Source organism: Nomascus leucogenys, chromosome 3 (genome assembly GCF_006542625.1).
Source record: "Nomascus leucogenys isolate Asia chromosome 3, Asia_NLE_v1, whole genome shotgun sequence".
In the NCBI taxonomy this organism is placed as follows: domain Eukaryota; kingdom Metazoa; phylum Chordata; class Mammalia; order Primates; family Hylobatidae; genus Nomascus; species Nomascus leucogenys.
The window spans coordinates 143553172-143579779 of NC_044383.1; the positions used below are offsets into that span (position 1 = coordinate 143553172).

The window sequence follows — 26608 nt, forward strand, 5'->3', positions numbered from 1 at the left end:
AGCTCTCCAGCATTTGGGTTCAATTCCACGAGCACTGCCGGTGTTGAGGAGGTTTAATTTGTGTAGCATGTGATTCTTTCTCATCCTGAACGCCTCCTTTCCCATCTTGCCATCCCTGGACCACCCGCAACCCAAGGAAAGAAAAAGGGAATCTACCAGGCATCTGAGATTCCGGATCTCCAGGGGGCTTGCTGGAACTGAGGGGAGTTGGGCCCCATATGTGTGGCCTTGTCCTGTACTTTAAATACCCAATTTAAGACAGAAATCTGCAAGGATGACAGAAGAACTTTCTCTAGTCACATTCCTCCAAGAGGTTGGGTACAGACCAGAGCTGAGATAGGAGATAACCTGGGTTTTGCATTCTCAAGTGTATGATCTTCCATACCCCAAAACAATTAGACTAATTAAGGTACTGTAAGGCAACTTGCAAAAATCAAGAGCTTCAGCCCGCTGAGGTTTCAGTCCAACAGAGAATATACATCATCGTCAAGCATCTTCTTTATGGATAGTTGAGTTTTTAAAAGCACAGGCAGATTTTAATATTTCGGCAATTCTCTTCTTTTTTAGTTCAACAAGTACTTATGCATTTATTTTTAATAACATAGTTTGCTACTACAAAAATAAGCCATGCTTTAATTAAGAAAATTTGGAAACCACCAAAAAGCACATATGCATAAAATCACCCAGGGATAATGAGATAATGGGGCACATTCTTCTAGTTACAAATATGGATGTGTTTGAAACACAAATAGGATTGTCTCCACTGTACTTTGTATCCTGTGTTTTTTGGATGTCTCTTCATTTCATTTAACAAATAGTTATTGAAGGTCAACTATGTGCTAGACTGAATTCTAGGCACTGGAGGTTACATCTGTGAACCAAGCAGATACACGTCCTCATTGCATTGAGCTTTTTTCTAGTGGGGTCAGACAGTAAGCAAGGAAGTACATATATTAATAGTGTGCCAAGTGGGGATAAGTGCAATGGGAAAACTAAAAGCTGGAAGGGGTTGGGGTTGGTGGAGAGGGGATGGCTGGTCATAGGGGGGGCTGCAGTTTGGAGATTGTGTGCAGCACAGTCAGGGAAGGCTCTACAGAGATGGTGATATTTGAGCAAAGGCTGGGAGGAGCTCTATGGCTCCCTGTAGGGAGGGAGTTCCAGGCAGGGGGAAGGCACAGGCAAAAGCCCAGAGGAGAGGCAGGCCTGGCTTGTTCCAGAGCTGCAGGGGTCAGCAGGAGGGAGGAAGAGGAGGTCAAAGAGGTCACAGGAGCCAGATGGCTTTGTAGCCTCGGCAAGTACCTGGCTTTAGTTCTGAGCAAAGGAGGGACATGCTCTGGCTTGAGCTGGTGCATTGGGCACAGAGTGCAGGCTGGGGGAAGCAGAAAGCCGGGCCGTGCTTTGATGGGCTCAGGAGGCTGCAACGTGGAAAGCCCTCAAGCAGACACCTCTGCCTCAGGCTCCAAATGTGGAGATGTTTTAGGAATACTGTGGCCAATTTAGTTCACTCACATTTTTTAAAATGTATGCACAATAATGATATATGATTTTTAAATGGGTGTCTAATTAAGTCTATAATAGCTCTTTCAATAAGTATGAAATAAAGATCCCTTGTGGTTACAGAATATTATCTGATTTGGCACATTTCCCCTTAATGATACATCTTAAAATGTGGGGTACCTTAGATTGGATGTAACAAGAATTATTAATAGAGCTATAGTCCTGCTATGACTTTCCCATACAGCGTTTCCAGAACGGAGGCAGAATGGACACCCTTCAAATATAAGCCAGGGTCAGAGGCAGCTAAACCTTAGAATGCTGTTTAGTGCCAGGACAAATCTGAAATCACTACCCTGGGCGCTTGGTATGGGCAGGTCTTCCCAGCACACACACCGGCAGCTCTAGGAAGAGCTTTCTCGGAAGGGCCCTGGCTTGCCCTGACGATACCTTACGGTTCCAGGATGCACAGAAAGCAAAATGGAGTTACTTTGGCCAATTAACTCAGTGGCCACACATGACCTGAAAATGACAAAACATTCACCTGAGCCAGGACTCGAATGGGAAATCTGGGGCATATGGTTGCCATGCCTAAGTAATGTCAGGACATTAAAAAGCAACTTTTGGGGCAAAACAGTGTTGGCTTTCCCTCCCGTGATTCACACGCTACCCAGAAGCCTCTGGCTTCCTGGAATTCCATTTCATGTAATTTTTTTGAGACAGGGTCTGACTCTGTTGCCCAGGCTGGAGTGCAGTGGCATGATCTTGGCTCACTGCAGCCTCAGCCTCCCAGGGTCAAGCCAGCCTCCCACCTCAGCCTCCCAAGTAGATGGGACTACAGTCACACGCTACCACACCCAGCTGGTTTTTGTATTTTTTTTTTTGTAGAGATGGAGTTTCGCCATGTTGCCCAGGCTGGTCTCAAACTCCTGAGCTCAAGCAATCTGCCCACCTCAGCCTCCCAAAATGTTGGGATTGTAGGCACTCCTGGCCTCTTCCTGGAATTTTAAATGCAATCAGAATCACTTGGCAAAAATGTTGATGCACCACAATATTCACTAGTAAGCTCTTGTACATTCTCAATAGTAGATGAGTAAATTGGGCTGTTTACACACTATGATTTGAAGCCTGTATTTTAAAGCTACAGATTCCCAGGTCCTGTATCTTAAGCAGATCTCTCTGGGTGGTCTGGGAGGCCCTGAGTTAAGAATAAGGACACTAACCCTGTCTTGCACACTTGGAGGGTGTTTGGGCCACACGGGCGGAAGAGAGCACTCTCCTCGTCTCCCCTCCTCCGCTCTCTGTTCATGCAAGTGCTTAAAGCCTGGAGCCCGTCTCCTCACTCATGAACTCTGCAGGTTCAAGGCAAGACTGTGCTGTGTTTGGAGACGTCCCTGTTTAACTCTGCATCTAGCCAGAAGGCCTGCAGGGAAAAACCAGATCCCTAAATGACATTCCTCACCTTGGTAGGGTGACCTTCACCTTCCTCCTCCCCTGGCAAGCCCGAAAGCTAGAGTTCTCACACGACAAAGGTAGACAGAGAGACGGATGTAAAAAAGAGCTGTTGAGCTTTGATGAAACTGAACTTCACCTTTGTAGTCTACAAATGGGTATGTGGAGTTCTACTGTCACCTCCATGCTCTCTGGGTTTGAGCTTTTCCTTCCAGCTTGCTTTGCTCATATTTTCCACGTTAGTCCCTGGGCTCATTGATTTAAATTCCCTCCCTTGGTACAGGCATGCATAGACTCCTGGCTCTGTGCGTCTGGGGTAATTAACACGATTAGTCACTAAGGGCTTTCCAGGCACAGGGTCCTGCCATCATGATCTTGTAGGGGAATGTCACTCTTGGGAGTTTTATGAAATCATCTATTTGGTTTTTCCTATTCTAGAGTTGTGAGTAGATATTATTTCTGAATCTATTTTTTCCTCTGTTTGTCTCCAAGTAATGTGCTCATCTTTGCCTTGTGGTGGTAGATTTATTTCTAAGTATGTGATTAAGGAACAAATCACAAAATGAATGGTGCTTATGTTCCTGCCTATAAGTGAAAAGTACATTTGTTTTGCAGTGACTCATATGAAAAGGAAAAGGGGTCATTTCTATTGCAACCCTTAAAGCCTCTATTTCTCACAATGCTACTCTGATTATTTCAGACGTGTGAGTTGTTGGCTCAGGTTGTTTCGTTTATGATTGTTTGCCTTAGCTACTTAATGTTGAAATGCTTTGCAATCAAGAATCTGAAACTTAAAATGCTAGGTTACTTTGTGATTTCTGCAAAGTAGAAACTCCCTGAATTGGAGTGTGGCAATAATGGAGCGAGGCTACTTCCTCTTCCTGTGTAATAATAAATGCATGCCTCATGGTTAGGTCTAAAAAACAGTTATTCTCATGTTTATGCTTTCATACGTACAGGACAGACTAAAAATATCAAATGTAGGCCATTTGCTGCAGTCAGGAGTCATGAGCTACTATTAACAAACTTTTTTTATGTGTATCCATGTATAGACAAAACATTAAAAGAGGACTCGAATTGTTTTGATACAGGAAAAGATTCTCTACTTCTTGTTCCAAAGGGCACTTGGTTATAAAGTCTCTGCTATATCTTGTTAATATTGTTGTTTTGTTTTGTTTAGTTTTTAAGTTAATCTTCTCTCAAAGAATGTCCTCTGGAAAACAGAGAGACCTAATTACCCAATAATGAAATCCATGTTTCTTATCCAAATGTTTAAGAAATTAATTTAGTCTTAGAGGTTTTGTTCAAGGAATCAGCTTTATGTCAAATTCTAACCTGTAAGCCAGTCTCTAAACATGAATGTAGAATTAATGACAGTATTGATTCTGGGATGTCAGTGTCTGTTTGATGCTAAAATGATTTTATATCTATCTATCTATCTATCCATCCCTCCATCTATATTTTTAATGACCAATATCAAATATTTAGTTCTGAGCAGAGGAGGGATGTGCTCTGATTGTGTGGTCTCAGATAATATAGTGCCCAGAAAACAGTTCCACTTTTCATGTATAAACATAAAAGCAAAAAACAATTTTTTCTAAAGATTCAAAAAGATTGCTATTTGAACTGAAAAAATTCCATATAATCTTTTGGCTGTGCTACAATTTCTAATTATTACCTGGAATGAATTTCTGTACCTCAGATGTACAACGTGTTGGCAGTTTGTGCATAGGTATTCATCATCATATCCAAAATCAAACAGCTCTTGCTGATGTATATGATTGGAGGGAGAGCTCTGTAAAGGCTTCTCATCATTTTAGCATCTGGTGCTAAATTAGCTAATTTCTTCTATGTTATGAAGATGTATGCTTTCAAATTCTTATTTTTTCCCCTTGTCACTTTCAAGTTCATCTTTATGAAGACTAAGATGCCTGTAGCCTGTTTGCTACACTGCCCTGAGTTGTATGTAGGTCACAATTCTTGAGACAGAAATAGGATTCCATTTGGTGTTTATATCTTTGGCAGCTGCCTCCTCATCTTGTATCAAATCCAGGCCCTCGGGGATGGAGTCTTCCTCAACACAGATGGCAGTCAGCATTGGAGTTCCCATCCACAGTTGCTCAGAAATATGAAGGAGCCATTTTCAAGTCATCTGAGCTCGGACTAAGAATTTGCCATACTGTGCACAGCGCTTCCTTCAGCTGTGAAGCCGTGCCAGTGTGTGGGTCAACTGAGATGTCCCATTAGTCTCACCTCCTTCAGGAGGTCAACATTCACAGTCGTGGGTAGGGTCTGCTTATTGCCTTGTCTTTACCAAAAGGACTACAGATGCTCTCTGCTTTTTCTAAGCAGCATTTTGAAGGTGTCTCAGTAGCCCTGACCTCATTGTTTGTTTAGGGTGGGGAATTCTGCTGCTTTTATAAAAAGAGAGTTGTTGAGGATTTCTAGGACAAACTCAGCACTGTCCTCTGTCACACACAGAGGCTGGTGGAATGGGACTGTCACAGAGCACCTAGCGTTGTACAGAGTTGTACCAACATATGGTGCTTCATCTACTAGAACGTTAGCACATGGTCTTAGAGGTTCCAGTAAATGCCCACAGAAGGTGAACGTGAGGCACACTCGGCTCAGCGAGCTGAGGAATATCCTCTCCTCTCAGCTGAGGGAGCCTTGCAGAAGGAACTGGGCCTTAGCATCTGTCTGAAGGAAGTTACAGGACCTAGCAAGCTGACAAGAGTAGAGAAGTTCTAGACCAGGTCTGTGGTTGCTGAGGGTATGGGTGACTTGACTCTCCTCCTCTTTCAGGTGTTACAGTAAAATTCACTAAATGGATTCTATTCATTCAGCTACTCAACAAATATTTATCAAACTTGGTTGCATTTTCCATCATGCCAGGCATCCTGCTAGGTGCTACAAAGGACACAAAGAGGAACAGGGGACACAATCTCACCCTCCAGGACTTTTAATCTAGTGAAGTGCGTGGAGCATGTCCACAAATAGCCACGTGTCCAAGGAGAGGAGCAAAGAAAAACATGGTGGGGGTTCAGAGAAAGAAGCGATCCCTTCTGCTTAGGGGGTGAGCCCAGAAACTCTACCGAGGCTTTTCAGGAAGCGGTATTGAGCTGGAACTGGAAAGTTGGGGAGCATCAACATGCTGAATGAGAGGTGCGGGTGTTCCAGACACGTGGGCTGGACAGGCAGCCCCAGCGGTGAGTGAAAGCCCATGCCTGCCTGAGACGCCCAAATGTTAGGTGTGGCCATTGCTGGGATTCAGGAAGCAGCAGTGAGAGAGAGGGAGAGAAGGTGACTGTGGGGGACTTGGACACCAGATAAGGAGCTCGAGCTTCATTTGGTAGGAATGGCAGAAGCATGGACGGCTTTTGAGCAGAGACACATGTGATTAGAGCTGGCGGTGGTGGTTGGGAGAGATTGAAGGATGGGATCGTGGTAGGCAGGGATGAGGTCACTGTTCTAGGCTGGGCGCAGTGGCTCATTCCTGTAATCCCAGCACTTTGGGAGGCTGAGGCAGGAGGATCACTTGAGCCCAGGAGTTTGAGACCAGCCTGGGCAACAAAGTCAGACCCTGTTTCTACAAAACACACAAAAAATTGGCCAGGCATGGTGGTGAGGGCCTGTAGTTCCAACCACTCAGGAGGCTGAGCTGGGAGAATCTCTTGAGCCCCAGGAGTTCAAAGCTGCAGTGAGCCGTGATCATTTACCTCTGCACTCCAGCCTGGGCAGCAGAGTGAGACCCTGTCTCAAGAAAGATAATAAATAAATAAGTAAACAGAGATCATTGTTCCAGCTGTCCCCCGGAGAGAGAAAAGAGAGAGGGCTTCTGAGAGGAGGGACTGGAAGGCAAAACAGTGTGGAAGGAAGGCCCTGAGTGGGAGGAAGGCTGGCCATTTCTATTTAAGAAGAGGGAAGGAGGAAGACAAGTGCAGGTGGGCGATGCACCTAGGTTCCCCCGGGGTGTCCAAAGCACTCACCAATGGGAGTCTAGGTAGAGCCGGTTTAACCATCTCATAGACCCAGAGCACGCAGTCGCCTTGTAACAGAGCTCTTCCTGTAGACTCTTTCCTGCCTCCCTCTCTACTCCACCTGCTTTCTTCTCTACCATGGAGGCGCCAGAAACTGCAGCTGGCGAGCTGGGGTAGTGGAGGGGGCTTAACTTCATATCAAGGTAGAAGTTACCATTATTCACTGGGATTATTACTCTTTCATTTACTTAAATGGCACTGTTTGCTACTTAAAGCAACAAGGACTTCCTGTTACCTTCATATTATGATCAGAGAAGTCACTAGACCCGCCTGAGATTTCCTGCGGGGACAGGAGCAGGAGCAGGTTCCCACGGAAACACAGACAGATGCATTTTGGATCCATGCCCTGATTTATCCAAGTGCAACAGCCCGCTATGCAGTGAGAGAACCCTGGCAGGCAGTAGGCCTCCCCGCGTCACCTGGACTTTGCCTTTTCCTCCTTTCCTGGGATGGCTCTGAATAAATCAGTGTGTGCTCAAGTGCAAATACCAGTCTACAGTGTATTGTCTCTGCAGTGAGAATGTGGCAGGGGATATCCTGGTTAGGGGGTGGAAGTGATGAGAGGCCGCAGAGGCATCAGCTTGGGGAAGTGGGGTAGCTGTGGAAGATCCTAGCCCCGCGGAGAGTGCACTTGGGACAGGGAACGGTGGAGGGCAAGGCATGCTGGAACTTGCTCTAAGAGCAAGAGGCGGCCTTTGCAACTTTGAGCAGATGGACTTTGCGGTCCACCAAGCTGCCTCTCAGACCCAAAAAGGATAAAAGAAGCACACCAAAGCCTAAGATCTACTAAGTCACCCTCACAGGAGGGTTCTGGCTATTCACAAGTAGCCATCCTTGGAGAAGCTCCATAGCATTAAATCACAGCTGTCAATACCTGAAGTGGAACACTCTCTCCTAACCAGGTCTGTCTGGTTCACGTTGTCCAGCTGTGCCCTCGCTGAAGCTGGCTTTGCTGTGCCAACATCATCTTCAAATTCATTAATCTTGAAAAAGGGGAAAAACGTGGGCTTGTTTTACTCACTGCCATTGTTCAAACTATGTTGAATTGTGAATTTAAGGTTTTTTTGGAAAATTCTCTTCTACACAGTTGCTCTTTTCCCTAACCATTTTGTAACAAAAAATTCCCCCTAAAGTAGATTATTTTAGACTAAAATTATATGTATTCAGGGTTTATATATATAGCATATATGTATATATAATATATACATATATACATATATACATATATACATATATATGTATATATATAATATATACATATTATATATATAATATATACATATTTTATATATATATAATATATACATATTTTATATATATATAAATAATTTCATACCAGGGTAATTTCATGCCTTCAATGTAGACTGTGTTTCTTTTTTTAACATTTTATTTGGAAGTAATTTCAAACTTACAGAAAAGTAGCAAGAATAAGAGTAGTACAAAGAACATCCATTCACCCTTTACCCAGATTCACCTCTTGCTAATACTTGATCCCATTTGCTCGTTTAGACAATATCTTTTTGGGCTATTTGGGAGTAAGCTGCATTCATCGTGGCACTTTATTTCTAAATACTTCTCTGTACATCTCCTCATGCCAGGAAACTTGCATGATCCACATTGTCAACATCAGCAATTGTTCCAGGAAGCTGTGTCTAGGTCTGCAGGCCTCTTGAAGGCTGGTGCACTAATGCTCTATCACTTGTCTCAGCAAAGGGGATCACGGCTTGTGGCTCTCAAGTCCCAGACTCGTGCCAGCATCCCTTTGCCATCCATCAGAGACCTGCACAGCAGTGGGGTGCTGGTTCCCAGGGCTTCCAAGACCAAGAGCTCTGTCTGCTTCCTAGTCTTGAGCAGAGCTGAGCTTCCCAATCCTTTCTTCTCCAGCTCCCCATCTCTGTTTTGTCTTGAGAACATGGAAGATAATCTTCTGATGAGGTGGGCAATCTAGCATTGTTTTCCACGCTAGATGTCCTAATTCCACGATTCTGCGTCATGTTCCCCAATGCCCATGATGTTATTTAATGTGGCGACAGTGGACTGACTGTGGTCACTGCAGATCCCATCCTTCACTTAGGTCCAGGCATCTGACTGCATCAAGGGGCCATGATAAGAACTGCTCCGGCTCCAGAATACCTGGATCTGAGACCAAATGTCAGACACTGGTTCCTAGGCTGGCCTCGTGTAGAGTTTAGTCTGTCCCAATGGCACCTCTCCCTGACTCATCACAACCCCTGCTTCACGTCAGCATGTCAGACTGACAGCAGTGAAGAGGTTAAGAGTTGGGCCACGTTTGTCCGTTGGTAGCTCAGATGCCCTCTGGAAAAGCACAAGATGATTCTATTCCAGCTGCTGAAATCCCTTAAATTGTCTTCAGAAACTTGCCTGCAAGTCCATTTCCATAGCTCATTCACTTTGGAATAGATCACCTCCAAAACATGGAAAATTGGTTTCTTGCCCTTTGAAAGTGTGCGTACAGTCCTCAGCGTTTGGTGCTGGCTGAAAGTTCCTGAGTCGGTTGACCCAAGTGGGAAAGGCCGGCTCTCATGAAGATCATTCCAAATTGGTGTCTTCTTCTATTATGTAATCCCAGGGGTGGGCGGGGGCATCTCATAGACTCCTGAACCGTGTTTACAGCACAGAGGACACGTGTCTGTTTATACAAGCTCTGTGCGTCTTAGACTGATTATACAAGCAGGACTATTTTCATTCTTCTGCCAGCATCTTCCTGTAAGAGCAGAGGGCTTGGGCTGTCGTGCTGGGGAGTTGGGGTTCAGTTGTCTGTAAGACAGAACTGCAGACCTCCCCAAATGCAAATCTTTCACACAGATGAATTTTTAATGGAAATCAATTTCTCTCCTCCAAATAAGCTTTTGGTTTCTTAGAAGATAAAGGCTGCTTACTGTTGATTCCTAACGTTGTATTTCCTTTCTTTTCCCCTTCTCCCCGGCCTGTCCAACGTGTCGGCAGCTGTCCCTACCTGGCGGTGAAAATCACCCCTGCCATCCCTGCAGTCGCTGGCATCCTGTTCTTCTTTGTGATGGGGACCCTGCTCCGCACCAGCTTCAGCGACCCTGGAGTCCTCCCACGAGCCACGCCTGATGAAGCTGCTGATCTGGAAAGGCAAATAGGTAACACTGAAAGTCTGCCCATGGCCTCTAGTCACTTCCCGCCTGGGCCCAGCTACAGTGGGGAAGGCAGGCTGAGGGCTGTGCAGGAAGGGCTGAGCGCTGGGAAGGAAGGAGGCCAGAAGTCAGCATTCCTTAGCTCGCTGGATGGGCAGGATGAGCTGAAGAAGAGGTGGGATGTAAGGCTGGAGGGACAGGTATCCTGGAGGCAGGACTGCTGGCCCACGTGAGCGAAGCATCAGTGTGAGCTCTGCTTCTGATGTTTCTTTGAAACCCAAGTGTTTGATTCCACTCTACTAAGCAGCCTCTACCCTGAAAGATCTATAGTTGTAGGTTGCTGCACTTATTCCCTTTTGCAATCCTTGGAGCATGACCAGTTTCCATGATATAAATCTAGGAAAGTTACATCGTAGGCAGCTTTCTTGTTTATCCAGCCCAGGATTGAGAATTTCCTTTATTTAGGTATAATAAACATGTATCTGTGATATGTATTGAGATGAATAGCTTTATTTTTCCTTAGATAGTAAAACCTATACTAAAGTTATTACAACCCATTTTGAAGATATTAAAACAGATCCTAATCCCTTACACAACAAACTTTTACAGTTGTTTTTAATTAAAAAGAGAGCTCTTTCTTCCTCTGAAGTTTGTGATTGTGAATGTGTAGCTTTGCTGTGGTGCTTTGGTAAATTTCACAAGCATGGCAGAGGAGCGGTGATGACTCGGTGTGAACATAATGTTTAGGCCTGAAAAATCACTTGGCAGAGATAATTCTCTTCAAGGATTCCTCCTATTCTATGGACTTTCCTTTGCAGCCTCCATTAAAGCTGGAGGGAGCTCCCTGCCTACAGTGTAAGAAGATAGAGCTGTGGATCTTGCTAAAAAGTGCCTATTCTGGTCCTATCATTCCCCAAGTACTGAAACACAGCTTTGTCCTTCTCTCCACATCTGCCTTCATCCTTCATCCCCGCTGCCTGGAAAGCAAGCAGTAAAATGGGAGTGTGTGGAATGTGTGGTGTCATCTGGTAGACTGCAGCTGTCTTGTGTCCTGAGGTAGGTAGGAGGGGGAGGGAGAAGCAGCAGGGGGCAGACAATCTCTTTCTTAGCCCCTGCATCATGGGATTCCAAGACAGGGCATGCTAGTGGATAATTTTAAGGCTCACATTTCATAGCACTTTAATCATTTGTCAGGCCCATCCATGGCTATCACTGCATTTTTTTCCACATCTAAGCCACCTTGTAAGGAAAATTATTATTACACCCATTTTACAAATGAGGAAACGAAGCCCCCAAGAGGGGCTTAAATGGGTGAAAGTGGCAGAACTGGAGCCTAGAACCCAGGTTTCCAGATTTCAGACCTTGTTCTTTCCAGCTCCTCACATCATTGAGGAGAGAGAGGGAAGTCAAACCTAGTTTCCTTCAGAACTGTGTGGTTTATGCCCACAATACATGAGCAGGTAACTTGAAAATCCTCTTCTCAGTGCAAGGGCCCAGCTCCCATACTGGGGGTGATGCAGTTTCCTGCAGTGATCCCCATCTCCAGGTTAGTGCAGGTGCATCTGCAAAATCAGCACGATTAGGAACAGGCTTTCTGCCTTTCTTACAAAGTGGATGAGGCAGGGCACGGTGGCTGATGCCTGTAATCCCAGCACTTTGGGAGGTCAAGGTGGGAGGATCACTTGAGGTCAGGAGTTTGAGACCAGCCTGGCCAACGTGGTGAAACCCCATCTCTACTAAAAATAAAAAAAATTGGCCGGGTGTGGTGGTGCGAGCCTGTAGTCCCAGCTACTGGGGAGGCTGACGCAGGAGAATCGCTTGAACCCAGGAGGCAGAGGGTTGCAGTGAGCCAAGATCGTGCCACTGCACTCCAGCCTGGGCAACAGAGCAAAACTCTGTGTCAAACAACAACAACAACAACCAAAAAAAAAAAAACCAGTGAGATGCCACTTCACACCCTCTAGGATGGCACTAATCAAAAAGACTGACAATGACAAATGCTGGTGATGATGTGGAGAAACTGGAACCCTTGTACATTACTGGTGGGAATGTAAAATGGTACATCCACTTTGGAAAGCAGTTTCTCAAAATTCTCCAAAAGCTAAACACCATTGCTATATGACCCAGCAATTCCACTCCTAGATATGTCCACACAAAGACTTGTATATGAATATTCATAGCTGCATGAAACCTAACAACCCAGATGTCCATCAGAGGATGAATTGATGATCTATATGTGGTATATCCATACAATTGGATTCCATGAAGCAATAAAAGGGAAGAAAAGTATTGATACAGGCTACAACATGGACATTAAAGACATTTGCTAAGGGAAAGAAGCCAGATACAAAAAACTATGTACTGTGTGATTCCATTTGTATAAAATGTCCAAGAAAGCACAAATCTTTACAGACAGAAAGGAGATTAGTGATTTCCTGGGGCTGGGAGGGTAGGAGTGCAGGTTAACTGCACATGACATGAGGGAGCTTGTTGGGATTATGAACATGGTCTAAAATTAGGTCGTGGTGATGGTTGCACAATGCAATAAATTCACTACAAGTCACTGAATTGCACTCTTTCTATGGTGACTGCTGTGGTACATAAATTATACCTCTATAAAGATGTAAAAAAAAGGAGGAGGAGGCCAGGCGCAGTGGCTCACGCCTATAATCCCAGCACTTTGGGAGGCCGAGGCAGGCGGATCACGAGGTCAGGAGATCAAGATCATCCTGGCTAACACAGTGAAACCCCATCTCTACTAAAAATACAAAAAAAAAATTAGCTGGGCGTGGTGGCACACGCTTGTAGTCCCAGCTACTCTGGAGGCTGAGGCAGGAGAATGGCATGAACCCGGGAGGCAGAGCTTGCAGCCGAGATCACGCCACTGCACACCAGCCTGGGTGACAGAGGAGACTCCCTCTAAAAAAAAAAAAAAACAACAAAAAAAAAAACGGAGGAGGAGGGTGGGAAGGGAGAGAGGAAAAAGATGGGGTGGAAGAAGCAGAAGGAGAAGAGGAAGGAGAGGGCTTTGGAGGGCCTCCGACATGGGTTTGAATCCTGGCTCACCCTTTCTCTAGCTGCGCGACTTAGGCGAGCGGAGCAGTTTTCTAAACTCTATCCCTGTGTGTTCTTATCTGTGAAATAGGAGTAATGGCATGGATCTTTGAGGTGCTTGTCAGGATTAACAATTATAGGAAAAGTGCCTGGCGCATTGTAGATGTGTAGTAAAGGATCGTTTTTTGTTTTGTCTAATTCTTCTCTTTTCCCACTCAGTTTTCTCTCCACATTCTACAAATGTACATTCTCGTAAAAAGCTACCTGAAGTGTGACAGGAATAAATGGCAGAGCTGGTACGATGTCTTTGGGACTGCTGCCTGCCAGCTTAGCTGTACCTCCTCCAGGCTGAGGAAGGGGTGCAGGCACCTGCAAGCTGGGCTCGTTTCCGTCACTGATCTAACTCTTCATAAGGAGTCCTCCCATATACTACTTGGCTTTGGAAGATAAGGTTGTTTCAATGAAATCTTAACACATTTAGGTTGTGCTATCTGGCTAAAGAAAGAAAAATGAACAATTAGATTTGGAAACTTTTTATTGTTAGGGTTATTCATTCTAATTATCCGTTGTAGATCTCTTCCTTGTAGAAGCCCATAATGGCCCCTTGGAATCAGCCATCTGAGTAATTTATTGAAGATTTGCCAAGGATTTAAACAGCTTTCCCCTGTCTTCAAACTTCTGAGAGGAGTAGGTGGGGAGGAGGAGGGCTCTGGGCTTCAGAGTCTGTTTCAAGGCTCTTGAAATGCCTTACACTTCTTTCTTCTGAAAGAATGTTCCCAATGACTTAGGTTGCAGCTAAAAAGACCTCAAAGAGTAGCAGCAGGGGGCCAGGGAAGCTGGGATCACTGGAGGCTTGTTGGAAACTTCAGTTTCAGAAACTCAGTTTTTACAGTTCACCCAAGGATGATCTGATCCTAAGCAACTGATTTGGGGTTAGAAAAAAAAGACAAATACTGTACTAGAAATCACAGGATCAAAGTGTTCAATTTCTATTAGGGATAGACCTTTCCAGTGATCAAAATAGGGGAAAGTATTTCACATTCCACAGGTTTCATCTCTTCCCACCCGTTCCACAGTTCTGACCCGATGCTGAGACTAAGGAAGTCAATGCGGAGAGTGAGTGAGGAGCTGAAATGTGAGCTTTGGCTCCCAAAGCAAGGCTAGTGATTTAGGAAGCGCCTCCTCCAAGCCACAGTAACCCAGATACCATATACATGATGGACTTTGCTTGGTAAGGGTGGAACCAGATCAAAGGAAGCTGGTGGGCTTTTAAAAATTCACTTGCGTCGTGGCAGAATCTGAAGACTGATTACCTCCACTCTGTACGTGTTGCTGGCGAGGTAGAATGCCACTTCCCCAGGCAGAGTGGATGCACCCATGTGTGCGTGCACGTGCGCGTATGTGCATGTTCCTTCGCTCATTCCTCCTCTACTCCCTCCTCCTCCTTCTCCCCTATCTTCGGTCTTCATCCAATAAACTTTCTTGTAGTACATAGAACCAATCACCTTACTAAGAGTAAAGCTTATCTTTTGTTATTTCCTAAATTAATCCTTGAAAGGGTCTCTCGAGGAGATTTCTAGAAAGCACAGCACAGAACTTCCTGACCCTGGGAAAGCCTGGACTTGTCAGGGACACAGTCCCACCCTATCCTAGACAGAGCATCTCCTGGGAAGACTTCCACAACCACAGGAAGTTTTGACCCACTGATTTGATTTGCTGGGCTTTTCCTCCATCAAAGATACCTTAATTCTGTGTTTAAGAGTAGAAACATTTTAATTGGAATTTTAACGACACTAATGGATTTTTGTTGGAGAAGATGCTTTCTGAGGAAAAAAACTATTGAAATTGAAAAGTCAATTTAAGACCATAATTTTCTCTGTCGCACAAGTTATTTCCAATTGTTTTCATTTACATTGTTATTTCACTAAAATTCTTTTTATTGGAGTCATTTCTTCTCTCCATACAATTTATAACTAAGATTTTTCACTGGTCAGTATTATGAAAGCTGCCATTATGAATTTTTTTATGGAACTATTATTTCTACTAAGAAAATGTTTTTTATGATTTGATTTTTTACCATATGCAATTTTGGGGGTTTTTTTGTTTGGGTTTTTTTTAAGGCAGTATTAATTTCATTTTCTGTTGTCAATATTCACCATAAAATGGCTTTAAAATTTGATGGTTTCATTGATTTGGTTTCATTGATTTTTGCCTAATGAGTAGTCTACTGGCTGTGATTGATCTGTGATTGAATCTTCATACACTGTGCAGTCGCTTTGTGTACTGTATTCTAGTTGTCCATACTGTTGAATATACACCCCTCCCCCCAAAAAAATTGGCAGGGTCAACATAGCAGGCATTACAGGTGGCTAATTTGATTGCTTTTTGCCAGTTTTCTTTTCAGAAGGTGAGATTTTCTGACCATTTCCCCCAATTCGTATTTGCATCTTTTTACTCACCTCCAACATCACCACAATTCATGCTTTGTGTGGTTTTTATTTGCAGTGGCCCTTTCAGCCTCTCATGCACTCTGACTAGGCCGCGGAGCTCTGTGCAGAATGGATTGCACCTGCCAATGTGGGAGTCCTCGCTGCCTCTCCCATCCTCCCTCCCTGCTGCTTTCCGCCCTCTTCTTATTTTTTTTTTGTTGTTTTTTGTTTGTTTTGAGACCGAGTTTTGCTCCTGTTGCCCAGGCTGGAGTGCAGTGGCGTGATCTCAGCTCACTGCAACCTCTGTCTCCTGGGTTCAAGTAATTCTCCTGCCTCAGCCTCCCGAGTAGCTGGGATTACAGGCATGCGCCACCATTCCCGGCTAATTTTGTATTTTTAGTAAAGACGGGGTTTCTCCGTGTTGGTCAGGCTGGTCTTGAACTCCCAACCTCCAGCCGTCTGCCTGCCTGGGCCTCCCAAAGTGCTGAGATTACAGGCGTGAGCCACTGCAGCCGGCCTCTGGCCTGTTCTTGACGGTCACTGTGACGCCGCCTCAGTAGCCTTTGGGCTTTCTCCTCCACTACCAGCTTAAGCACTTACCTGTGCTCATGAAATGAAATATTCCCTGTGCTTTTCCCATGTGTCTGTGTGATGGGTCTGCTGGGCCCTGATCAACAGGCCGGACAGTGTTCATGGCTGTTGTTGATGAAGCGTCTCTCCCCATGTGGGATGTGGCCATGGCATCTGCCCACCATCCGTATCCTGTTATACCTGTGAGGATGCCAGTGCTTGGGAGGAAAGGGGTTTGCCAGAGGTCACTTGGCCAGAGCTGGGAGTTCAACACCCACCCATCTGATATCACAGCCTGTGCTCTTACCCACTGCACAGTCCTGCCCACCTCCTGCTGCCTGAGGAGCCAGGCCCTGAGCAAGCCATGCTTGGCTCCTTGGAGCAGTGGCACTTCCCCTTCCCATGGACCACATCCTCTGTCCCCGGCACAGCCCCAAGCTTCGAAACAGAAAGCCGTGCCCAGCATGCCGCGGCTCGCGGGCTTGGTTCTCAAATCCTGAGCTCAAGTGGGTGGAGCAGGAAGAACTTCAGGGAATTTCCAGACAATCTAACTCCCCTCTTGGAGCTTCTTGAAGATTCAGGGGCCTTTTTCCAGTGGGACCCTTCGCTGATGTCTAGATGTTCCGTGATGTTTGAGGCAAGGGAGAGTGCGGGAGTCCCATCGTGTCTGACATACCTTCTGGAAGAGACAAAGGCTTCTAAAAAGGGACATCCTAGAAAAAAAGGTAGCTTCCTTGTCTGGGGGAAGTGCTAGAACCATCTAGAGTGCACGGATGCCAGGAAGTGGGGCAGTGAGGCTCCTGCACAAGGTCAGGGTGGCAGCTCGCGATGTCGAGATTCCGATGTCCCTTTAACAAGAAACCCCAGCCTGAGAGAGCTGGAAACCAGATGTCACAACTCAAAATTATGGTATTTGGGGAAATACCACAAGATTTTGAAGGGTCTGATTCTAAGGGAAGGAGGGGCCCAGAGATGTTTTTCCACAGGATTTGGAAGGATGTATGGTTTTCATCCAGGACATTCAAGGAAGCATGTGTTATTTATTCTCCCTATGGAGATCCAAACTTATGGGAATATACCATGTGTTGGAATTGAAGCCATTATCTGACGCAAACATATTTCCTTGATTTTGAAGTTGGCGACATTACTATGCACTGATTGGCGTGGGGACTTAGGAGGACAGCTCTAGAAAGCTGTCTTGTATCTCCTCTCTCCTGGTGGACGTCCTTCACAGAATTGTCTTCTTGGTCCTCTAGAGAGCTTTGTGGGTGGAAAGTGGCATTTTCCTCCTTACAGGAAGAGAAATTGAGAGAAGGGGGTTATTTAACTTGATGAGATCACACTTTGGTGCTCAGCCTGCACTGAGCCTAGGAATGTGAATTCCTGAGTTCACATAGGCATTCTAGAGAGACCACAGCGTCACATAGTCATTCTAGCTAGCGACTGCAGCATCACACAGACACTCTAGAGAGACCACAGCATCACAAGACATGCTAGAGAGACCACAGTGTCACACAGGCATTCTAGAGAGACCACAGCGACACACACGCATTCTAGAGAGACCACAGCATCACACAGACATTCTAGAGAGACCACAGTGCCACACAGGCATTCTAGAGAGACCACAGTGCCACACAGACACTCTAGAGAGACTGCAGCGTCACACAGACACTCTAGAGAGACCACAGTGACACATACGCATTCTAGAGAGACCACAGTGTCACATAAGCATTCTAGAGAGACCACAGCATCACACAGACACTCTAGAGAGACCACAGCATCACAGACACTCTAGAGAGACCGCAGCATCCTACAGACACTTAGAGAGACCACAGCATCACACAGGCACTCTAGAGAGACCACAGCGTCACACAGACATTCTAGAGAGACCACAGCGTCACACAGACACTTAGAGAGACCACAGTGACACATACGCATTCTAGAGAGACCACAGTGTCACATAAGCATTCTAGAGAGACCACAGCATCACACAGACACTCTAGAGAGACCACAGCGTCACACAGACACTCTAGAGAGACCACAGCATCCTACAGACACTTAGAGAGACCACAGTGTCACACAGGCACTCTAGAGAGACCACAGCGTCACACAGACATTCTAGAGAGACCACAGCATCACACAGACACTTAGAGAGACCACAGCGTCACACAGACACTCTAGAGAGACCACAGCGTCACACAGACATTCTAGAGAGACCACAGCATCACACAGACACTCTAGAGAGACCACAGTGTCACATAGGGATTCTAGCGACCGCAGTGTTTCCCTTCCTGAATGTCCCTCTTTGTGTAGTTTGTGTGCCTGTGTAAAGATGTGAAATCTCCTCTGCAGAATTAATGAACTCCTCCCTAAAGCCAGGATACCACTTCCTTTCAGGTAAGGGGGAGTCTATCTTTCTCTTACTGCACCAATGTCACTTTCTTTAGAGTTTGTGTTAAGCTGGTGCGATGATGGCGTACAGCTCTGCTAAAAAACAGAATGTACTGTGATTATAATCAGTTCTTATACACAGGGCCATGGAAGGGGAAGGATGATGACATAACCAGGGCGAGAAGGTCTCTCTGAGGGCAAGGAACACAGAGGCTGCAGTGTAGTGGGGGAGTAAAGGACCAAGTGGCATGAAGAGGATGTAAAACTTGGGACCACATGCATGGTTCAAGAATACACTCAAAGCATGGAGAGAGTGGTCTGGAGCATGTTAGTGAAAATTCCAGGCCCACCCCTACCCAGCCAAGGGCATCAAGACAGCTGATGATGTGTGGGTCTGTCCATCTCTCACAACAGCTTTCCGTGTCCCCTCCCTTCCTCCTGGGGTGCTGGCCCCTGCAGGGCTCTGAGTCATGGGACATTCCAGCTTAAAGGGACCTCAGCAGTCATGGAGGTCATCCTGGATAACTCCTTTGGTTTACAGATGAGTAAACTGAGGCTCAGAGACAGGTGCAACTCCACCCACTGACAACACAGCCAATCAGTGACAGGCCTGGGACCCTGGCATGGGGTCTGGTTCCAAGTCCAGGTACTATTTAGCCTTCCTTTGACTTTCTGGCTCCTGAAACTGAATCTCTAAATCCTTGCTACTCAAACTGAGGTCCGCGGAAGAGCAATGTCAGCATCGCCTGGGAGTTATTAGCAATGCAGACTCTCGGGCCCTGACTCACCTGGTCAATCAGAGTCTGCATTGCAACAAGACCACAGGTGAGTCGCTGGATGTGAGAAGCACAGCCCTGGGGCCTTTCCACGTCCCACCTGTGACCTTCCTCTACAGCACAGCCTCTGCTTCCTCTCCACTGCAACTCCCAGGACTGTCGTATTTTCAGGAGTTTTGCTAGCTACAAGTTCCTCTACTTTGAGCATTCTGTTTAATCACCTCCCTCCCTTCAGTGCCTGTGAGATAAATGGTGTCTTATTCCTTATTATTACGTATTTAAAATAACCATATGAACTTACTCTATGACTTTGAGAAGTGTGTTGACTTCTTGGGGCCTTAATTTCAGTGTCTGTAAAATAGACCCACTGAGTGCAAAGAGCCATTCCAGCATTACCATTCCATGATTCTAGAAATAAATCCCTCTTTCTCCTTTGCTTGGTTGTGAAAATCTGGGAACCTAAATACTTTAGAAGATTATTTCGATGGTTCCACTGCTTAAAGAGAAGAAATGACGTCTTCTGTTAATTTTAAAATGCGAAGCTCCGTGCACACCCATGTAAATTCAACAAGCAAACTGTAGGTGCTGCAAAATAAGCTATTTCAATGACTCACTGGAATATTACTATCATTAGTACTGTAACTGGTGTATTTGGGAGGAGAAAGCAAGATGATGGAACAGTAGCTCTTTTGAGTGAGGGAGTGAGTCAGTCAGTCAATTGGGTTTTAGAAGGAAGCCAGAGATGAAACCCTTCATCCGGAGTCGACAGGGCAGGGCGGCCGGCACGTTGGGCACAGTATTCTCTGGAACACCCCTCTGCAGTGGACGTGCTGGGCGTGAGGAGGAGGGGAGGCCAGAGGAGCTTTTCAGGAGAAAAATCCCCCTGGAAGACGCTAATCAGAGGAGTGGGCAGGCTTTTTGTGCTTGGGAAGTGGGAGGCATTTTTATTCCAAGGGTGGAGGTAGCATGAAAGGCAGCTCAGGAACAAAAGGGAACAAAGGACTCAATGAGGATGGAGGAAATGGACCAAGGCAAGGAGGCGTGGCGGGACCTGGTTGGGAGGAGACCGACCGGGGAAGGCTGAGCAGGTGCAGCTTCGTGGAAAACAGTCGCAGCCACGCTGAGCCCGAGAGGGGACTTAGAGAGCAGGGGCTGCGGCCTCAGAAGCCAGGCCTTCCCTGCAGAGCCTCTCAGGGACAGCTTGTTTCCTAGTGGCCTCAGGAGCCTTCCACACCCTGCCTTATAATACACATCTGCAAGTTTTTGGTGGCTGGAGTTGCGACTGGGAATCTGATCTAACCTAGAGCCATCTGCCAAACTACACACTCAGAGTGTCCCTGATTACCCCTCACACCTCATTGTTAAAATTATTCAGGGCATTTGTTAAAACATGAAGGCAGACTTTATTCAGGGAGACCATGCAGGGTCATAGGGACCAGTGCAGTGGGGTTTGCAGTAGGGAAGATGCATTGGGCTCCACTCCAAATACAGCAAGGAACAGTGGGAATTTACAGCCAAGGAGCAGAGTTGGGGGCAGTGGATCGAAGACTACTAAAAGGAAGCCTCAGGGGTGAGGGGGCTTCTGGCCAAACCAACCTAACCGGATTCCAGCCGAAGGCAGGCCAGGGTGGCCAGAGATTCCCTGGGAGATGGTGGGGGATGAGGAGCCCCATCAAGTAGTGAAGGGGATCAGAGATTGAGGGTGAGGGTTCTGGCTAACTCGACTCAGCAGGACTTTTGCTAAAATTGAGCATTGCAGAAACAGACACAGAAGCCCCCAAATCAGGGCCTCGCTGGGAAGAGCACTCAGAGATGCCTGACTAGAGTTTGACAAGGATGGGATCTTCCTTATTACGGATGCCTTCCTGTCATCCACATGTTTGCACACTCTGTGAACACAGGACTTTGCTGAGGTGTCCTCTTCGGGGTCCACATGCAGGTCTGTGGTATTACTGAGACTCTGCCATAATAATCACCCTCCGAACCCCTGTCATGATCAAACCAACTCACCCTTTGCCTTCCCGGCGACCTTTCTCACTTCTTTACTTTAGACTCGTATGCTGGGGGGGTGGGGGAGGGCGGGGGGAGATACAGCCTGCTCTGGGGGAGCGGTATCTCCCTTCCCTCTGTGCCCTGGAAAACCTACATGTAAGGATGGGAGATACATTAACTGTTTATTTTGTGTTTCTGGTAGATAAGTTCTGAGATTAAGAATCATTGCCTACAAACATGAGTCGATTGATGGCTACCATGTAGTTGAAAGTCTGACATGGGCAGCACTCAGAGGCTAGCGGGTACTTAGAGAGAGGACAGGGAAGGCAGATGGGGGTGCCACCGGGAGGACAGTGGAGTTGTCCCATGAGGGCTGTTCCTGCCACCGTGTTTGGTAAGGAAGAAATTCCCCACAATTTACCTTCCAAGGCTTTTAGAGAAAAAACTTGGCTGACATAGATGGACAGAAGTGAACACCGTTTATTCAGAAACTGTAGATAATGCTTTCTAGGAGAAAACACAAGTCCAAGTGGATGAATGCCATGTTACATACCACCACAATTTGGAGTGTACACTTTTAAAAAATCTCTTCATTTTCCTTTAAGGATGGAAACTCGAAGTCCAAGTGTCCTTCAGTGAATGGGGGAGTTGTTCTTTACATTCAGTAGAAATCAGCAGAATAGAAGTAGGCTAAAATCTTCTGCTGCCTTCACCAAACCCAAATATAATACCCTTGGTGGACAATGAGTGGCAGCTCCACTAGGAATGTAAGGCAGGCCGTAGGCGAGACGGCACGTGTTCCAGCACTGACATTTAAAAAGTAAAAAAGTACATTTTAAAAAGTAAATTAGGCCGGGCGCGGTGGCTCACGCTTGTAATCCCAGCACTTTGGGAGGCCAAGGCGGGCGGATCACGAGGTCAGGAGATCGAGACCACAGTGAAACCCCGTCTCTACTAAAAATACAAAAAATTAGCCGGGCGTGGTGGCGGGCGCCTGTAGTCCCAGCTACTCGGAGAGGCTGAGGCAGGAGAATGGCGTGAACCCGGGAGGCGGAGCTTGCAGTGAGCCGAGATTGCGCCACTGCACTCCAGCCTGGGCAACAGAGCGAGACTCCGTCTCAAAAAAAAAAAAAAAAAAAAAAAAAAAAAAAAAAAAAAAAAAAGTAAATTAATTTTAATAGTATATTTTACTTAAGCCAGAATATCCCAAATATTATTTTGATGTGTATTTGGTGTAAAAAAAGTACTAATGGGAGATTTTACATTCTTTTGTCACACTTACAGTACATTTCAGTTCAGACTAGCCACACACACTTCCGGAGCTCTGTAGAATAAGCACACAGGACTAGGGGCTCCCACACTGGACCGCACAGATTTAGAGGACAAGGAATTGGACCTAAAGACTTAACTGAAATCTCTTGGATGTATCCATCTTATTTATTTTATTTTTGATCATTTGAAAGAATTCTAAGCTTTTTGAGCCAGCGAGTAAAATACATGGGCATTTGGGACGTGGCCGTCCCTCTGTGATCACCACTGTGATGGTGGTGACACTCTGCAGAGAGAGATCTATCAAGAATCGCACAGGAATGCCTGTGACTCTCATCAGCGTTGCCTCAGCTGTTGACTCCTTGGGCAGGGTCAGTTACAGGCTGAGTCCCCTGTGCTCTATATAAGTCCCCACCTGAGTTAGGGGTGCCTGCACCCCTGTGCGTCAACCCTGACACCCGAAGTGGGAGTGGGAGCTGTGGTCTTCTCTCTCCTCTATTCAGTTCTCATGTTTTTAGGAGAGACCTTTGACAGACCGGGTGATGGTTGCCCAGGGTTCTCTTCCAGGGCGCCTCTCTTTTCCAGATGTCCCTTAAGGACTCAACATGGATTTTACATCATTTGGATGCACCTTCCTCATGCCACTTCCATTGTAGAAAAGAAAAGTGTGTTTCTCTTAGATGCAGATGATGAGGTTTTCGTATCATATATAATATTAATTTTGTGAATGCCAACAAAAAGTTCATGTTCCTAGAAAGGAACACAGACACGGAGCTGGTTCCAAATGATTTGTCTGCGTAATCATGGCTGATGAGGCTGCCTGACCCACCAGGCCCTCCTTGCAGCAGGACGTCTGTCCTGTAGCTGAACAAACTTTTGGTTGGTGACTACAAAGAGAATTCCTCATTTTTTCTCTCAAGGAACACAGACTTTTCAAACCTTTATGTGGCTATTTTTTATCGTAGGATACCCCAGACATGTAATGAAAAATGTTCCCGGATAGCTGTTTACTTAGAAAATTAATTATTATCGGTTAATCCGTCTTAGGCATGCTATTGTCTTAGGTGCTATAGAAGAATCAAAAGAATTCCAGCTGGAGGGCTAGCACGCACAGTGCAACCCCTGACAGCTTCTTTTTTTCAAACAGACGAGCATCAACAAGGATAGATTATTGTAATGCAGGGTTTACAGCCCCTGCCCTGTCGCCAGATAATTCCTTGTTGTGGGCCCCCCATCCCCACCCCTGTGCATTGCAGGGTATTTAGCAGCATCCCCGCCTTCTACCCACTAGAATTGTGACAAAAAAATTATCTCCCGACATTGCCAAATGTCCCCTCGGGCACAAAGTCACCCCCAGTAGAGAACCACTGCTGTAATGTGAACTAAATTTGTGAGGGCTGAAGGGACCGTCCGCCTAGGAGAGGATCAGGAGGGATTAATCACGGGAGGCCTCTGGAAGAGAGAGATGCATGCTAGATTCACAAGACACACAGGCCATGCATGGCTGGAGGAGGCGGTACTGGGCTGCAGGGCAGCAGAGACCAAGAGGAGGGAGGCATTATTTCACAGACTAGCGACTGAACAGGAAAATATGGGGACCCCAGCTAGATGTCTTCGGCTGCCAAGTGTGGTGTACGGGGAGTAATTAGTGGGTTTGGTTTGTGTTGTGGTGGGTCATAGCTGCATAAGGCAGGCGTCAGCAGGCAGGAAAGCAGAGCCAGCAGAGAGGACGGGGGTGGAGGGTGGAGGGTGGGAAGGGGGGATGGCCAGCGCCCTGCAGTGCCCGCTGTCCCCAGGCCCCATGTGTATGTGTTCCATATGCCCATCAGTCCTCTCGGCAGCCCTCTGAGCCAGAGGCTGCTGTGATTCCCACTTTACAGCTGGAGAAACTGAGGCACACAAAGGAAGAGTAACTCCCAAAGCCTCTCAACCAGTAATCAGCAGAGCACAGCTCAAAGGCCTGCCTGGCCGCTGAGCTCACGCCCTCACTGTGCTGTTCAATAGGGGTTAAGGCAGTGCCAGGGGATGGAGCTCCCATCACCAGCAGGCGGAACGGGTCTGGAATCCAGGCAGCCAAACAAGGTTTGAAAGGAATAAAAATGTCTACCCTAATTGACAGCACAGTCAGGAGCACGTACGGAGTGAGACTGAGCAGGAAGGCCAGAGGTGGAGTCCAGGGAGACAGCTCAGCACCGAGGCCCCAGGGCTGGAACGGGACACGAGGCTGGTGTTGAAGCAAAGGCTGGAGCAGAGTGACAGGTGGGGACAGAAAGGGGAAGTGATGGCTGCCATGCCACCAGCTGAGGGACAGGCCCGGGTGGGTCCCAGGCAGACTGAAGAGTGCTGACTGGTGGAGAAGCCAGTGAGAGGTGGGGCTGATGAGGAGGAAGAGTTGTGGGCACTGAGGGGCTCGGGTTAGAGATGAGGCCAGGCCTGTATCAGGGAACTGGAGCGCAGAGGGATCCCTCCAAGAGACACTGAGGGAGGACTCAGTCCTCTTTCTCCATGAGGGAAAGGCCAAGAGCTTGGACCAGACCATGCCACTCCGAGCTGTGTCCTGGACAGGCCGCTCAGCCCTCCAGCTGCAGAGTCACCTTTTCTGACAAGGACAAAATAGCACCACCTGAATTGCCGGGCTGCTGGAAGAGTGAAATGAAATATTGCACCTGCGGGCCTAGCACAGCATCTCGCACACTGTAGCAGCAGAGGAGGATTTGCTAGTGGTGACCAGGTCAGGGCAGAGTGGGAAATTGCAGCCAAACTAAACAGAGGCGGCAGGGCCAGCACCAGAGTGGGCAGAGGACCTGTGCCAGGCTGGTGGCTCTGGGAGGGCTCTGCCAGGCGTCAGGATGGGTAGGGGTGCCTGTTCTGATAGAAGGGAAAAGAAACTTGACCTTTGCCATGTTAGGATTTTAGTCTCCAATGGCTCATCCTACAATATATATGGATTTTATAGACATGGACAGAAAGTGCAGTTGATTTTCACATTCGGCAGAGGTGAGTGGTTGGTTAGATGTGTCCAGCATGCATTAGATGGAAGAATGAGATGAAAACAAAATGTTATTTTAGGGGCAAGACTGGTTGTCCTTATTTGCAAATTTAGCTCTGAGAATAACTTCAAGACAAGGAAGGGGTTTGTGGTCCACCTCTTGTCAGCTGGGTCCATCGCTATCTGCAGACTTCCTTGTTTCATTTCTGTACCACTGAGAGGAGTGTAAGCAATAGATGGCTCTCAGCTCAGTGCTCCCAAGCAAATAGACTAGCAAAGGAATGGCGGCCACTGCCCCGTGTGAGGCCCATGCTGTGCAATCTGGGCAGAGTACTGGGGACTGCCCTCACTTCCGTCACCCTTATTGGGATAAACAGTGAATTTCCCCTGATTTCCAATGAATGATTTTGATTGGCCAAGCCAGTGCTGTCCAGTAGTCTATAATGCGAGCCACACATGCAAGCCACACATGGTAAATTTTCCAGCAGCCACTGTATAATAGTAAAAAGAAGCAGGTGAAGTTCACTTTAATAGTATGTTTTATGTAGCCCAGTTATTGGAAGTATGATCATTTGAAAAGTAATCAATATTTAAAGATGTTTAAAGTATTGAGACACGTTGCATTCTCTTTTTTTGTACTAAATCTTTGAAATCTGGCCACATTGTGTGTGCCCAAGAGTCCCCTGCAGACAGTGGCCAGCACCTTGGACAGCATAGATCTAAACTCCTCAACCGACATGCTGCCATTCCCAGAAAAGGCTGATAATAACTCTGAGCCGGGTGACATTCATGTCCCCCTGATCCCCTTTTGACAGATGCCTGGTATTCTGATGGTTCATTTCTGACCTGGCTAGTCTGCATTACACAGGGAAACTGTTCAAGAGCCATGGACCACCCAGAGCGCCCACAGGTAGGCCGTTTGGTGACAAGAGTAGCCAACCGAGAGGGCGGACACCCAGCTGTTACCAAGTCTAGAGGAGAACAAAACTAATGACTCTGGTGCAAACATGGAATACAATTTTGTGGAGAG

The 26608-nt window shown here is 46.6% G+C and overlaps 1 protein-coding gene across 2 annotated transcripts in view; it reads left to right on the top strand.

Moving 5' to 3' along the window:
- ZDHHC14 (zinc finger DHHC-type containing 14) overlaps nucleotides 1-26608 on the top strand; it is a 305773-nt gene that overhangs the window by 160304 nt on the left and 118861 nt on the right. For both annotated transcript variants that reach the window (XM_003271744.3, XM_030809891.1), the window contains exon 2: nucleotides 9954-10114. In XM_003271744.3, coding sequence (XP_003271792.1) covers nucleotides 9954-10114 — 161 coding nt within the window. The remainder of the gene's footprint in view (nucleotides 1-9953; nucleotides 10115-26608) is intronic.